This window comes from Syngnathus leptorhynchus, chromosome 1, assembly GCF_054491065.1.
Source record: "Syngnathus leptorhynchus isolate UIUO chromosome 1, UIUO_Slep, whole genome shotgun sequence".
In the NCBI taxonomy this organism is placed as follows: Eukaryota; Metazoa; Chordata; class Actinopteri; order Syngnathiformes; family Syngnathidae; genus Syngnathus; species Syngnathus leptorhynchus.
Window position 1 is genome coordinate 17229033 of NC_141195.1, and position 16907 is coordinate 17245939.

At 42.0% G+C, this 16907-nt stretch overlaps 1 protein-coding gene across 1 annotated transcript; it reads left to right on the top strand.

Moving 5' to 3' along the window:
- Window positions 1–1005: 1005 nt before the first annotated feature.
- cables2b (Cdk5 and Abl enzyme substrate 2b) lies at window positions 1006–13237 on the top strand. The gene is made up of 10 exons (XM_085923446.1): window positions 1006–1671; window positions 6548–6643; window positions 8303–8380; window positions 8455–8560; window positions 8625–8793; window positions 9092–9189; window positions 9639–9745; window positions 9834–9953; window positions 10137–10221; window positions 10621–13237. Exons 1-10 carry the CDS (start codon window positions 1109–1111, stop codon window positions 10762–10764), a joined length of 1566 nt encoding a protein of 521 aa, XP_085779572.1. The 5' UTR covers window positions 1006–1108; the 3' UTR covers window positions 10765–13237.
- The last annotated feature ends 3670 nt before the right edge of the window (window positions 13238–16907 follow it).

A 16907-nucleotide genomic window follows, 5' to 3' on the forward strand; every position in this document is an offset into this window, starting at 1 on the left:
TGGATTTAAACCATCTGTCAGCTCATGAGAGCTGGAAGGTCACTGGGAGTTCATTTGTTGTCTTTCAGATGTGTGCCCAAACGCTCGTCCTGCTGGGATACAGCGAGGCGCGTCCTCCCGCCGGTTATATTTAGCAGCCTGACAGCCACAGTGGTGTCAGTGCGGGGATCAGCGTGAGCAAATCCTCTGTGGTTTCATAACAGCGACATGCTGACAGCCAATCAAAGGTGCTGTTGCTGTCGGGCAGAGCCGGGGGTGATAATACTAATGCCTCAGCATCCATCCTGTCACCACAAACAAACAAACAAGCGTCGTCATGCTTCCAGGTCCGCTTAGGGCACAGGTATTGAACTCTGGTCCTCCAGGGTCGCTATCCTGAGGAGATGTCTTTCTCCTCCAACACACGTGATTCTTATGATCAAGATCATTATCAGGCAGAGCTTGCTAATGAGATGATTATCTAGGATAGTGGCCCTCGAGGACTGGAGTTTGGCACCTGTGGTTTAGAGGTAATTATTCATCTTCTGCCACCCAAGAGTAGCCAGGCGCCAACTGCTTATCAGAAAAAAATGACACCACCAATCATAGACATAGTGATTTCTTATGAATGTTGGAGAATTTGAAAATGTTGAAAATCTGCAGGATTTCATATCAAGATTGAAAGGATTGCACATTTATTACAGTTAGGTATTAAATTGTGAGAAATCAGCGACTTTACATGAACCGTTTGTTACTCATAACCAACTTCTTCATTTGAGCAAAGGTGACTCATTTCAAAACTGAGAGCCCTTTGCATGAGTCACTTTCCAAGAAGTGTCTCTTATTTGGAACAAATTTCAACTTGTTTGCTTGAAGTCCAGTCAATTGACAGTGTCATGTTGTTGTTGTTTTTGTTGTTTTTTGTTGTTGTTGTTGTTGTTGTTGTTGTTGTTGTTGTTTTTGATAGCGTCATCTGCTCCCGGAAGTCTGCGTGCGGCAACGTCATGACGCAGCCGGTTTTGATCCAATAGGAGCGTGGGAAGGCTTAAGCCGTCTCGAGCCGGGTAAAAGAGATTTGACAGTTGAGAGTAAGATTCCCAATTGGACTCTCGGCGCTGGGACGCGCAGCATGGCGGCGGCCGCCTGCGGCCACCTCGGGGCCGTCACTAAAAGCCAGACTCGGGAGCAGATCCGGAGGAACCGCGAGAATTCAAACCGGAGACGAGCCGCTCTTTTGTTCCTCTCCAACATCTCGTTGGACGGCCGCCCGGTGCAGAGTAGCTCAGCCGAGCGGGGAGAGACGCAGGGGCACCAGGATGCCGTCCCGGAGCGGAGCGAGCTCGCGTCCGCCGCGCTCCCGGAGCCGCAAAGCAATGACGGGACGTGCTCAGCGAGTTTGTTGGCTTCCGTCAGCTGCGAGGACGTGAAAGCGACGACGGTGACACAGCGGACGGGCGCAGGGCTCCTGGCCGTGCCGCCCATCGTCGTCCTGCCTTCCGACGCGGGGGATGCGGAGCTGCTGCTCGGCCGTCGCAGGGACTCGGCGCCCTTGGCGGCCGATGGACACCTCCTCTCCCCGTCACCGTCGGCATCCAACAGCAGCCTGCTGCCTTCACCAGCGACACCGCGCAAGTCGTCCACGCTGCTGTCGGTGCAAAGCTGCAACTCGCTCTCCTCCGACTTGAGGCAAAGGTGAGTCCAAGAGACGAGACAGAGCACAACTTTGTTTTCTATTTTGTTTGTTTGTTTGTTTCGTTTGTTTTTTTGTTTGCACCTCCGGGAAATCTCACCGTCATTCGCTAGACCAGGGGCGTTTCTACATCACCTGGGGGACCAGGAAAGGGGGGGGGGGGGAACCTCCTCAAAAAGAAAAATTTGTATAATCGATATGATTATCTTTTATTCAATAAACGCCCTGTAGAAAATGAACAAATAACTACCAAAACTAAACGTTGCATATATGTATAAATCACTTAAAAACAATAAAGATAAATGTTCAAAAATGAGAATGATAAAAGCATAATAAAGTTTTAAAAAAAAAGAAATATAAAACAAGCATTCAATAATTGTTGTCACCTGAATGATTCATTTTGTTGTCCTTGAAAATTTTAATCAATGGACAATATGCATATGCTGTACAATAATCAAGATCATAAAATGGGCTTCCACCAAATCAAGCAGGAGCAAATTTCCATGTGTTGTCCCCAACCTAAAATAAACAGACGCCAGGTCGGGGTACATGACAATTGACGCAAGATGATAAAGTATAGAAAAAAAAATGAAACCAAGTTGACAAAATGATACATAGCTATTTACAAAAATATCATAATCTTATTATTTTACTGAGAAGTCTGGAGATTAGGGACTGTAAAAAGTATGGAATTCTGAACTCATGTTTAAGAGGCCTGCTTCCAGTGGGCAGAAATTGTCTGGATAAAGTCTCTGTACTGGCTGATTTAATCAAGAATAGGAAGGAACTATTTGTCTTGTGCTCTCCTTTTTTGAGTGATTGTGTTTTAGTGTGACAAACGGAGCAAAGCAAGCACACTTTTAAAAGCAAGAAAGATGCTGAAGTAAGGGAAACCTTTGCACTACTTGTCCAAGCTGCCATTTCTCACCGTTGTGTCTGGCGCCTCGTATCAGTTATTCCCCAATTGTGAGCGCATAATTTTCTTATCTTATCTTTAAGAAGTTTTACTTTGGAACAATGATGCTAACCATTGGAGAGAATCTGGAAACAGTGGGCCATTTGCGATGTCATGGATTGGCGGTCGCTTGGCGATTGTGAAGGCTGTTGATGCATGACGCTGAATTGTGAACTGGCGTCTGCAGAGAGGAAGTGGGGGAGGGGATTGATAAAACCACAGGCAACATCAAGTCACACAAATGCAAAATGTTTTTGGAGAAGGGGGGGGGGGAGTACATCGACGCAAACAGAACAAGAGATTAGCTCGTCAAGATAAACTGAGTGAATACGTTTACCGTAAATGGAAGTTTGCACGTGCTGGCCCACTTTTGTAGTTAGTCACCATTCTGGCATCCTTTCAAGCCTGCGGCAATAAACACCGCTTAACCTATTTGCATGTGACGAAAGGCTGAGAATATGAGCCTTATATAACAGCTCATTAGACCAACTTTTGTTCTCCTTACATTGATAACTTAATGACTTTTGGTGACTCGTGTGCAGTGTTGCCACGGTTACCTTGAAAAGTAACTAATGATTACTTGCTCTGAAAAGTAACTTGGTTAACTGATGACTAGAGTTTGAAAGTAACAAACTTGGAATTATATTAGTAATCGTACATTCAGTCGATACTGACAACCTTTTTGCCACTTAATTGGAAATGTATTTTTAAAAGTGACATTTAAAGGGGAAGTCAACCCCCTAAAATTGTTTACAATAATATGTTGTTTGTTGTTAACATTAACTGTGACTGATACAATGTCAACCCCACCCACCTAATTCATCTTGAACTTATACACAACCTCCAATATTCACTTTTATGCGGATGTTAAGAATTCCAAAGTAATGAAAACAGAATGACAAGAGGGGTGGAGCAGATGGACAGGATTCACATGCAATAATGGACACGCGCACACAAGTAGCATACACGTAACAATGAGAAACAAAATGGAGCTGTCATTTTCTGCTGTGTGAAACATACATACGTTTCCAGTAAACAGTTGAATTCCCCTCCACACCCTTAATACACACACACACATGAGTGTGCACACGCACACACACGTTTTGTCATAACATTCTTTTCCAAGTACTATAATGTGCTGCATTTCCTTTATTTCCTTCCAAATAGGCAGACAGACAAACTACATCAAGCATCTCTGAACTCATCACACTTAACAACAAACAAAAATTTGCCAAATAATGAGGAATTCATCTTAAAGTGACTTCCAGCTGTTAGTGGGATTTATTAGCCCATTGAAAATGTTTGTAGGCAAAAAAAAAAAAAGAGGGATATACAGTTTTCCGTTATGCACAATGTGAATTTAAAAAAATAAAAAAACATTATCTAATAAAGAAAACTAATTTATTGCCGTATTTTAAAACACTTGCTCCAGGTCCCTGGGATTAACCTGCAAAAAATTGCTCCTCTATTAGAAAGTAGTTCCTCAAATGAAGTCAATGCCAAGTAAAATTGCACCTTTAAAGAAAACCATATTTTGAGCCTTGTGCATGTAAGCAGTATGCCTGTCGGAGTTACCCAGTGAATATAGATGCAGATGCATCATAATATATGTACCGAGAGACACAGCAGCTGGCCGGCTGAGTGATTATCACGCAGACTCTCAAGTCTACGTATGTTGCTCGAAGCACAAGACCTTTAATCTCCAACTGGTGCTTGACCGACCGCTAAATACGTGTTACAGATTGACTTTAAGGGGATTTGAGTATCTCCCTCACTCCCCTGCTTTAAATACAAACCCTTGACAAACAGTGAAGACAGAGCAGGACATCTCTGCAGATGTTCATGTTTCAATTCAATGACGAGCCCGAGAAAACATTTAGCAGGGATATTTTTCAAATCCTCAGAATGTCGATGTCTTAAGAGCAATCGGGATTGTATCAATAGACCGAACCAGTAATAGACTTGATGAAAGCGCTATGATGGATAAACAAAGTCCCAAATATTGGCCGATTGCTTCCCTTGGGTGTCATGGTAAAACTGCCATACTCTACAATGGCTCAACTTTTGCGGATGGGACGATGGCTGGTTTGCATGAGCCAAGACTTCTTCTCTTAAAACAGCTTAACATAGTGCTAAAGAGCATGCTATAATTCTTTTTTCCCAAGAGTATTTTGACAAAAGCTCAATACATAGAACACCCGGAAACTATTTGACATTGTTTGGACTTTTAAGCTACACTAAGAGACGTTGAAACTGGCCCGAGAAGGCCGAGAAAGTGACAACGATTGCAAAGCATAAAAAGCTGCAATGACATTGACAAAAATCAGAGACAACCCAAAGTTCTTTTTTTAGATGACGCTTTTCAAACAGTGCATTACTGCCACTATATTTGGAAGATAAAAGGCCACCAGCTGTAATTAGAATGGCTCCTTCGGGACTGGTCACCGGCTCCATGTTGTGAAACAATCGACAATGGCATCATCTCAAACAGCGGCTTGAGAGTTTTTCTCATTTATGATCCAATTTCACTTGACTGAACATTTCATCATCACTCCCTCTTTCATCATTAAACAATACCAAATGAACAATAATAACCACTCAATAGCGATCCGGGAAAAAGATTGTGCAATAAACTTGAATACAAAATAAATTGCTTTTATTTGCTGATTAATCAAAATAATTTATAGAATATTTGATAGTGACACCCTTACAAGCATTCAGCGATGTATATTCAATAACCCAATTGATTTTGAATTGACAAGCTGTGTTGTAAGATACAGACTTGACCATGCCACCAGCATCAAAGCGCCAAAGAGTCAGCAAAAGCTTGGGGATATTTGTGTGGGCTTAGTTTCTGATGTAAACAACAATTGTCGTCCTCAGCAGCAGTCAAGAATTTTTTCCATTCCCACAAAACTTTCCACAACATCCTGGAGAAAAGAAGCCGCTGGGTTCTCGTGGGAGAAGGTCACTGCGGGTCACGCCGATTAGAATGCGGCTGCCGATGGGATCTGTCGCTTGGATGCCGGAATTGATTTAGATGGAGGCTACCACACGCACTAGATCAGCTTGGCAGCTTGAGAAATGACTGATTGTTCTCAGTCGTAGAAAGAAGCAGCAGCTAGTAGATTTTGAACGTCAGCTCTGTTTAACTCATTTTCGGATTCTTGTTTATGTCGAACCAAAGTACGATAGATTGATTGAGCTTAGTTGTGTTGAGATGTCTTCAGTCGGCTATCATTCCCACACAAATGGAACATTCCTGAACATCCTCCGAGAATGTCGTGGAATGATGATTGCTGTGGAAATGTGAAGGCTGACAAAAAGTCCAAAAATCTGACCGGCCATTCACAATGACCACAAAGTCGATGTAACCCGTCAAATATGCCGTGCTTTTATTTTGAAAGTTGCGCTTTATTATTTGTCAAGATATCGACTAGACCTTTGGTATCATCTGCTAGCTTGGAAAAGGCATATTACCGGTGATGAGCCTCGTCGAAATGGCTGAAACTCAAGTATACTTTTGAAGTGGCCGATTGTTTTGAAGGAGCGCCGATGCGGGAATACACACGGCGTGCAATTTGAGCCAGCGCAGGTGCTGCTGTGCGTCTGCTGTGCTGATGTCATAGCAGTTGCGTAACTGCTGTGATGTCATCGAGCCGATCTCCTTGGCCTGATTTTTATGCGGAGTTGCTTTAATCCGTGAGGTCAATGCAGCCATACAACCTCCAGCTGAGGTTAGATGCGGAAAACACTTAGATAAGCACCGAATGACTTAAAATCTAAAAATGAGCCCATCTAAAATGTGCTGAGTCGTGAAGTACCAAAAAGCACTCATGCAGTACACGCAGCCAATTTGTTTGCGTGTCAAAGTGTCATTTTTGTTACATTTTGAGATTTTGATTCATGTCTTCATGCTTCAGGACACGAAATCTCTCCGGCGGTTCTCCCAGGCCGCGACACACCAAGAAGATCCACTTCATCAAAAACATGAAGCAGTACGACACGAGGGGCAGCAGGTGAGACAAAAACACTGACACCCATGTCTGGGCACAATTTTGCCGTGTTAGCGGGAATAAAAGCATAAACATCATATGAGCCACATAATTGCATTGAGCTGAACTTGACGACATCTTGGGTCCGTTTTAAAGCGGCGCTATGACAAGTGCATGACTTTGCATGACTTTTTTTTTAATGCAATAAACACTTGAGGCCAAGCTTAAGTTAGCCAAAAATCCTTGCCAATGTCAAGTTAGTGCATGCTGCTAAAATGCTCGCAGCTAATGTTAGCGCCTCTCCTACCATGGACGTGCTGATACTTTGAACTTCAAGTCCCATAGAATCTTTTCTGTAACAATATAAGCACCAAATCTACAATGAGAAAGAATAGACTCTTCTTCTACCAGAAAAAAATGGATTCCACCTCTCTCTTGTAATTTTTAGCAATCCAGAGTCCATCAGATGGCTTCATCAAAAAAACAGGAGTTTCTCACAAAAAAGCAGAGAAAAAGGTTCATCCACTTACCATTAATCAAATTGACTCACCCAATGGTCAGTCATGGGCTTTTTTATTTTTTATTTATTGCCGTCCTAATGCGACCACCATCTTGGTCATTCATCCAAGATCGTCATTGTACGTTTTCCCGACTGCATCACACACACATAGCATACTCTGCTAACACGAGTCACATACATTGAGTGGAAAAAATCAATTTTCAAACATGTTCAAAATCTGGGCTGATCTAAAATCTAATTGTGCTTCATTGCTACATCTACTGGTGCAGTTGTTTCCAATTTTGAAAATCACAAATAAGCATTGTCAGAAAAATGTAAATGACGTATCTAGACGTCAATGGCAGTGAGTGTTTGGATTCCATTCGACGCAGCGAATTAGTCCATGAAAGAGAATTGTATCTCTGACATCGGTCTGTAATTTGTGTTTTGCTTTGTTTCGTTTTGTTTTATACAACAAACCAGCAAAAAAAAAACAACGCAATTTTCATCAGGCAGTGGCAATCACAAAATCTGCAGAGCAAGACAGTATAGAAATCTTTATAGATGACTCATTCCCGTCTAGACAAGAAATAAACTAGAAAAGTATTTTAATTACCATATTAATACTGTATTTATTATTGTTTGAAGCATTTTGTCACTTTCCGCGCCATTGCTTTGTCTCCTCCTTCAGTGTAATTGCTCCTCTATCCTATTCTATTCTTCCTTGCAGACGGAAACAAATGTGACCTCTGGGTCCGGGGAACAAGAATGAGTCGTTCTGTAATAATAGACTCACGGCTGATTGTTCCAAAATAGATCTTGCCACCAGTGGCGCAGCTGTTTGTAGATTACCAGTCCCAATGTCATCGAGCAGAAGAGATCACGCACAATACCCGCTTACAAGAATGCCGAGAACTTGTGTCTTACTGGAGCTGCGAGTGAAATAAGACACGAGTTCAAATGTACTTGCTCCTGTCATAATTCTGGTCATTTCCCGTCGTCAAATCCCCACAGACTTGACTTTCCCATGCATCATGGGAACCAAATGCTCTTTTGCTTGCTTTGCCAGCCAAACGCTTGTTCACGACAGTCGCGCAGAAAGTGATTCGAGTGAATGTCCCCAACTGTGAAGAGGGGGGGGGGGGGGGGAGACGAATTGCTAACGTATGTTTTGTCGCCTTCAGGATCGTCTTGATCTGCGCTAAAAGATCCCTGTGCGCGGCCTTCTCCATCCTGCCCTACGGAGAAAGCTTTTACCTCAGGTACAGGAAGGACTGGAAAGAAGAACGCCGTTCTCTCGTCAAATGAATGTTTTTGTACGCCTTTCTGTCTCTAGTGAGCCCATGCTGAGCCATCCCCGGAGGAGACACTCGTCCGGGAATATTTCCACTTCCTTGGAGATGATGGGACTGGAGGGTTTCCACTTGGAGACGTACGGCAGGGTACGTCAACACCCACCCGTGTCCATTCCCACGTGACCCGACCTTTCTTTTGTCTCCGGTCCAGTCGGTGTCGTACGCCCAGTTCCTGTACCCCACCAACGCCCTGGCAAGTCAGAAGCCGGCGTCCACCAGCGACCTCACGCTGCAAATTCCCGTTTCCAGGAGCGCTCACAGCATGCCCGGCAGGCGTTTACCCCCGAGTAGGCTCAACAGCGCCGTGGGACTAGACCTTGGTAGAACACACAAACACGCACTCATCTTTATTTTCGGTGTACAGAGCAAACATCCATAATTAGAGGGAAGCATCTTTTATAATTCTGCCATCGTGCAATTTGATTTGTTAAGGTCACCCATCAATCGTCAAGAAGTAAGCCCATCAAAATGTTGCTTTATGTGAGAGAAAGAAAAAAAAAATCTTCACGTGTTGTTCTGTCCTCCACCGTTGAGCGGATACGATATCCGCTCTTAGGCCGAGACAAGATAAACGAGGAGTGGGCTAGATTTTAAAATCTCATCTCTCCTATCCTGCAGGACTGGAGGACATGACAGACTACGACCCAAACATCCTCAATGACCCCCAGTGGCCTTGCGGGAAACACAAGCGGGTGCTGATCTTCGCCTCTTACATGGTGAGAACAATTTTCAATGTGGGAAGAAACATGTTGAACCAACGGAAGAGATATTGCATAACCCCATGAGACCTTTTGCCTCGTTTTGCAGCATTCATCAAAGTAGCTTTTTGCATTTGGCCACCACGAGCAACAGTCAATCTATCTGACCAAAAAAAATGTCAAGAAGCACCAAATAGGCACATATACCTTGATGTCAGCTTAATTGGTGGCCTGATAGGCAGCAGCTTAGTGGAATCTATTCCAAAGGGATGCAGACACACACACATGCATTGCTGCTTAATCCATCCCGAGGGGATTTTCACTCCAGAGGCTGAGCTATAATTCCACTCGCGTACATGTTCATGAAGATTCCCGTTTAGCGGCTGGCTTTTGACATCCTCGGAAGCGTTCCGTTGGCCGAGAAGCGATGCGTGATCATTTTGTTTCCATTCCTTCTCTCGTCGCAGACCACCGTCATCGAGTACGTGAAACCTTCCGACTTGAAGAAAGACATGAACGAGACATTCAAGGAGAAGTTTCCTCACATCAAACTCACCCTGAGTAAGATTCGCAGGTACGTGGAGGCGCAAACACCTTCTGGGAAAGCCCGAGCGGAAAGGCGTCTCACGAGGCGGTGACCTTTTTGCTCGTCTGCGTCTCAGTCTGAAGCAAGAGATGCAATTGGTCGGCGAGGATTGCGGCCTGCAGCCCTCCACCATCGCAATGGCCTTCGTCTACTTTGAAAAGTTGGTACTGCAGGGGCGACTCAACAAACAGAACAGGTAGGCCTACTTTTGGCGAGGAACGTAGATGGAAGGAGCAGTCATTGACAGCTGGATTATTTCCAAGATGACTCCCATTAGTGTTGCTATGTTACCATTACAGTCCAAGCGATATTGATATTATTTTCTTTCAAATGAGGTCTTCAATTTGAACATCCCCATTTGTTTGGCTTTATTCAACAGGAAGTTGGTGTCAGCTGCCTGCATCCTATTGGCCGCCAAGATCAGCAGTGATCTAAGAAAACAGGAGGTTAAACATCTTATCGATGTAAGACACACATACACACAAATTTACAACGGTGATGATAATAATAAGACACAAATATTATTGCAGTATTGTCATATCTTGAACATCAAGTGCCCCACGGTTTTTTTCCCCCAATTAGAAGGAATCAGATGTGTTTTTTACTTTTTGGAGGATTTGTTTTGCGACGTCAGCAAAAATTTGACTTAATCATGAGTTTCTGACACGTCACCGCTAGGCGGCAGCATCTGGCCATTATTTCATGCTGGTGTCTGTGTGGTGAAAGTCCAGCATGGGATCGCAATTTTAGTCTTTGTGTGTGCAGGTTATTATAAATAGTGAAGAAAATTATGTTTGGTGAAAGTTTTGGTAAAAAAAACAAAAGAAGATCCAAAAACCTTCTATATGTTGTGTTTTGAGCAGAAGCTTGAGGAGCGCTTCAGGATCGGCAGGCGGGAGCTGATAAGCTTTGAGTTCACCATCCTGGTGGCCCTGGAGATGGCACTCTACCTTCCGGAAAGTAAAGTCATGCCTCATTATAGGCGGCTGGTCCAGCAGCAAATGTAGCTTGGCCTCCAAAGACCCTTCCTTCTTCCCTGATTTGCACAGCTTGAGGGAAACAGCCCTATTTGGCCCTCAACAAGTTGTTATACTGAAATGGATCAGGAGTGGCATTCTGGATTGCTAGCTCCATGACGAATTGCCTGTGGGAATCCTAACCAGGCCTTTGGAAAATCTGCCAAAAGAAGAAATGCCATGAAATTCTTTGCGGCATTTTCTCAATAAAAAAATAAAAAATCACAAATCCCTCCAGGCAAAATTTGCATATGGGGTAGCCTACTCGTTCCCAGAGTTGGCAGTTGATTTGAATCTGAAAAAGAAGAGACCGAGCAAACTGTGGAAACTCTAGGCTTTCAAATGACCCCGAGGCCTCCACACCTCAGCTGTGAAACTTGAGATGAAATCTCTTCAGTTGCCGCTATTCATCTTTTTTGTGGAAGACCGAGCCCTGGAGGTCTGATGATTTCCACGTCACCTATGGAGTCACGTGATCTTCGTGAGCACATGAGTCGACAAAGCCGAACTACCGGTCTTTGCGTGACACCCATAAATGGCGTTGTCCACCAAAGATTTCAGACGATTCCTGCAAAAAGATCAACCCATTCAATTGCTGACTCTCAAAGCAATCTAATGTTTGATGTCATTTTCTCAAGGTCTTCTTTCTTCAGTTTGGGCTCCAACTCAAGCTATCTGCAAGTCTTCCTGTCCAGTTTTCTCCATATTTTAATCTGCACTTATGCCCTAAACTGCTTCCTCGGTTTGGTCCATACAAACAAAAACCGCCTATTACACTGAACAAAAAATAACAAAGTAAAATCATTTGGATCCAGTTAAAAAGAACAAGTACATGTATTTAAAAATGTCTGGATCCAGATGATTTTAATTTGTGCATTTCTGAAATCTAAAATTCAACAAAAACTATTTTTCTGCTCTAGCAGAAAGATCCAGCTGCATTTCCATCATTTCTTTTGTCAAGTGGTTGCACAAAAATGTCCATCGGGATACAATTACTGTAACTGTATAATCAACTTCAAAATTGGATTTCGTGCAACCAGTTGATGAACTAAAATAGAATAAATTCAACAACTATTTTTCTCAAAGGGACAAATAGGCTGTGATATTTTTCTACCTATGATAGATACGGTATGTATATTTTTTTGTATTGTGATATGTCGCTCAAGTCGATTATTTATTCACTGATTGACATTTGCAGCATGGGAAAGTGGATCTGGTGCAACTTTGTGTTCTTTGCATTACAGACTTGATTCTATGCAGTCTTCCCATCCCGTCGCACACTGATGAATTTCAGCTTGCGTTTTTTCTTTTTGCCTATTTGTCTTCCTTTTATTTATGACATTTTTTTTTACATTTTACTTAATTGTTTGTGTTTTCAGATGTCAGCTGAGTCCGCAGATGTCTCATTTCTTTCAAATGCACAATGTAAAATACTTGTATCTAGTGTTTAGGTTGATTGATTGTCTCATACCAGTTAGCTGAACTCTTCTTGACATTCCGCAATCCGCATCGTTCCACAAATTCCATTTTTAGTACAAACGTCCCAAACAAACATACAAAAAAAATGCTAACTGAAATTGTGTTTACTTTCTCATCATAATTGTTTTTGGAATTGGCCCCTGAACTGATGATGTAGTTTGACGAGGTTGTTTGACTTTCTGCTTGTCCAGCAGGGGTCGCTACTTGGCGTGATTTGTTTGGCACAGTTTTTACACTGGAGCCACTCAATCCATCTTCCTTATGTATGTTTTTGTGACATGACGTCAACATGTACACATTTAGTGACTTGTAGCTCCCGACCACCGACTGTTTCCTATTTAATTTAGAGAATAGATAAGTGATTAGCTATTTTGCTAGATGAATGCCAAGATAACTGCCAATGTATATTAAATATTTATTTTCTTAAGAGAAACGTGAGCTGATTTTGATTCGATTATTTTTTGGGTAAATGTGGTAGGTTAAACTGTATAATGGTTTGAAGAAAATCTTCCGTTATCCATCCAGAACTGAATTCTGTATTGTACTTTCTAATTTTATAGACTTTTTAAAATTGTCGAACTAGGCTCAATATTGTGAATGCTTGATTGTGTATGATTTGGCGACCATTCCAGTGTGTATCCATCTCTGGCCCCAAGACATTTGAAATAGATTCCGATGAGGACTTTCCTAAAAGTCTCTCTAAAAAATGCTCCCGATTGTAATGCCCCAAATGTGCCACTAGATAGCAGCAAATATTACACAACACGAATCAATTCATCAATAAAAGTTGATTATAAAGGCGATCATGTGGACTTTGGAACCGGCCGATCCACCCTATCAGAGCTTTGATTTCACAATGTATTTGATATGATTGTTGTACCGTAGTGTGTGCTACACTATGCCTTCTTACACTGAAAAAAAATGCTTGTTGAATTCACTCAATAAAAAAAAAATCCAGATACATTTACATCTATCGTCTACTAATAATGGCTCTGGGTCTACAGGATTATTTCGTACAAAAACTTGACAACATAAAAATGAGTAAATTCAATCAAGACTTTTTTCTTTTCAGTGTAATCTTAGGCACAGGCAAACGACCACAACATTAAATAACACTAACTGAAGACCTATGTGATGGCATCAATCAAAAATTAGAGCTCTGACGATTGTGTGTGTCAAAGAAGCTTCCTGTGATTGGACCTACATATAAACACTGGGGTCACTTATTTCTTTTCTTTGCTTTCTCGTATCTCATTTTTCTAGTCTGATGAAAACTACTGAAGGAAAAAGAGATACATGCAGTTGCGCAATCAATGTTCCAAATAAGGATACACAATGACCGCAGCATTCCTAGATGTTTTTTTCTCTCACATGCTTTCCATCGATGTGATGTTGAGAGTGGAGGGAAAAAAAAGGATTCTCTGTCTTCGGCACATGCTAACTGGGTCATGAGCACAAACCCTCCTCGGATCAAGTACATTGAGCTCTTGTCAGCTGATAAAGAGGCGGATCTTGTCAATCAACTAGAATGCACTGCTTCAGAAAAATTGAAGTGAAAACTAACAGGGAAATAAGACAAAGAGCATCATTATTCTAAGAGCTTGGAATCTGTTCACAAGTCCCCAAAGACACGAGGCCCTCCCTCAAGTCCTGTCCGAAACTGTCGAGTGAATTTCCTCCAATTGCAGCTGAGATGGAGCTGAAAAATGCTGTGACTCAGCTCTAAAGATAAAAAAAAAACGACCGCAACTTGTTCTGTGTACAAATCATGACAAGCATTTTCTACATGCGAGTCACACTCATGTCGAGTTAGTTTTTCTTTAGTTTTGGCTTACTTTTAAACTTACTTTACTTAAAGTGTGTTCATTAGTTTTTATGACTTTGTATTTTTAGAAATGTTTTTGTGTCGAATTTTTATTACTTTTAGGATTTGTTTTTTTTTAATAAATAGTTTAATTATCACGTTTAGGATAGTATTGTGGAGTAAACTACAATTCACAAGCAGTAATGTACTTAAATACATTAAAAACAAACCCCGAAAGCTCCTGCATGATATTGGCCATTTAGTTTTAATGAAGTTTCATAAACACAAGCTGTAGTTTCAGTTAGCTTTCGTTGAAGAAGTAAAACCTGAAGATTTCCTGCGGACTTGGCAAAAGTACTCACTTGCTGTATTTAAGTACAAGTACAGACACTTGTGTAAAATGAAGACGGCACTTTTCAAACAGTTTGCAAAATTTGAATGGAGCCACCCTTCAGTAATCTCCGCCCCTCCCGGTTGTTAGCAAATGGGCATTTTTTGGGGATGTTGAAGAATTTCAGCAAAGCGACTGGTGTCTGTCTCAAGCGTCTCTCACTCGTTTTTTTGTCTTGAACGTTTCAGCATCTGAAAGTGGAGCATTCAAGAACTTGCTTGGCCAACATCACACTGCTATCCTCATGAAGACCTCCAGATTAAATCCAGATGTTTGAATAGTTGCTTTATGATCACATGCTTGCAGAGTCAAACATCTACTTTAAGAGCAGAAAAATATGCTTTCAATATATCACTCCCCCCTCCCAAAAAAAAAAAGTATATACAGTATATATATACCGTCGCACGATTATGAGAGGCTTTGCAGGGCCATGGTATGTAGACATCTGTTTTCACGCAGTCTCCGTTAGTGGATTGCGCAAGACCTGAGAAAAGATTGTCACACGTTGCATGTGACACACAAAAATGGTCCTCATAAAGCAGCCCTGGGTCAGGAAAGTATGGCAGTTTGACCAAAAAACACACAAAAGAATTCAAACCACATGGGCTCAAAAGCATAAAATTGGAAACTTTTTTTATTTTTATTTTTGGACAGAGAGACGAGTTAAGTGGGACAAAGGCAAGCGGGTCCTTGAAGCTGACGAGGAGGAAGGACAGGGAGGAACAACACGCTGGCCGAGATAAGGCGATCGATACTATTCGTTCAAACACTTGTTAACTATGACCTAAAAAAAAGATTGAAACGAAACCCTTGAGCTCATGAATTGTTATTGTTCATTTTAGATTGTTAGTTTCCTTAACATACTCATCATCTTCTCACATTGTGGATGTTTTTTCTGCTTTGTCAATTCCAATTATTAACTGTTTTATTTTTGGAGCTTGCTTGGTTGCAGGGATGGGGATTCCATTCTTCTGGCTACACACATACAACATTTTAACCTCGTACGTTCTGACTTATTGCTCAGGAAGTCTATGAAAAGAATGGAGTAAAAGATTAGAAGGTAACAATATGTTTATTTTGAAGCAGCTTGACCTTTGGCTTTAGTGAAGACTCTAAATTGTCCGCAGGTGAGTAAGTGTGGTCACAATGAGAATCATCACAAAATCTAAAATAATCGAATTGAGGTTTACCAACATGGCCACCACCTCAAATGTTTGGCCGACGTGCTCACCGCTCGGACATGTTGCCATTTCAGGAGTCATTGTTGAAACTAAGATCTCATATTGCACTTGGTGTTGCTTTGACACTCTGTGTGTGTGCATGTGCAAGAAAAGTTCCATCATAAACATGCCCGAGTGAAATGCTGGCCCGCCTCTCAAGACAAGCCAGATCTCCCGCTGACGAAAAATGTGTTTCTCGTTAGCTGCTGCAGCTTCTCGTCATTAATATTTTGTTTTCACACTAAATTCTTTGCTTTTTTTCTGTCTGGAGGAGGCGCATGGACGAAGCAGCAAAACAACATGCTCTCGTGTTTGTTATCTCGGGGAGGCCTGTGAGTACAACCCCACAAGTGGAAGAGCAACAGGCTCACTGCCATGACCTTGGTAGATCATGGCAGACTAATTCTGTGGTTTCTACTGAGGCCGAATGAGCAGAAGAGCACGGATGTCTCAGGTTTAACTCCACTAGGGTTGTCTTTGTCTTGCCGGCTCGGCTGCCTGTTCAAAAGTCCTGTGACCTTCCTCCTCGTCAGCATGAACCAAAGTACAAATACTTATACCCAGACACGGGGGGAATATGCAAACTCCACATAGGGAGAGCCAGAAATGAAATCGAACCCACAACCTCTGAACTGTGAGGTGGACGTGTTAACCAGTTCTCCCCCGTGCAGCCCACGTGGTCATTTTAAGGGTTTAGAGATTTTAAGAGATTTTTTTTCTGAGCCTCCCTATAGATGGTCATTTTAAGAGTTCAGGTGTCAAAGGTCAGCTGTCAATAATTGGGGTCAAGGTTCAGGGGTAAAAAAGAGAAAAATCAGGGGTCATGGGTTGGGGTCAAGGGTATTTTTTCAAAGACATTTGAACAAAAAAGCCTTTCCATATATACATGGTTTTTTTTCTATACGTAGCTACTATATAACGTACTATTCATGGTCATTTTTTTACTCGAAAAAAGCTTTACTATATGTGGTCTTTTTTTTTTTTACAGAAAATAAATTAATAAGCTTGAGTGGCTATTTGTCTACCTATGCTCTGTGATTGTCTGGTGACCGGACCAGGGTGTGACCTACTTCTTGCCTCTCTTCATTTTCTCTCTTTAATGACGCTATCATCTGTGTGAACTTGTCAAGTATTTGATTTTGGCAAGCTTACAAGACAAAACGAGTACTACGGGTTTCATTTGGTGCTAAATGTTTGCAGACTCTGGTCTGACAGCTTGGAAATAAATGTTTCTGACACA

What these genes read in the sequence shown, in the direction of transcription:
- cables2b (XM_085923446.1), top strand. Translation starts at nt 1,109, where the DNA reads ATGGCGGCGGCCGCCTGCGGCCACCTCGGGGCCGTCACTAAAAGCCAG. An exon ending in CGCCGTGGGACTAGACCTTG is followed by an intron (nt 8,794 to 9,091) that starts GTAGAACACACA and finishes CCTATCCTGCAG; the next exon opens with GACTGGAGGACATGACAGAC. An exon ending in CGACTCAACAAACAGAACAG is followed by an intron (nt 9,954 to 10,136) that starts GTAGGCCTACTT and finishes TTTATTCAACAG; the next exon opens with GAAGTTGGTGTCAGCTGCCT.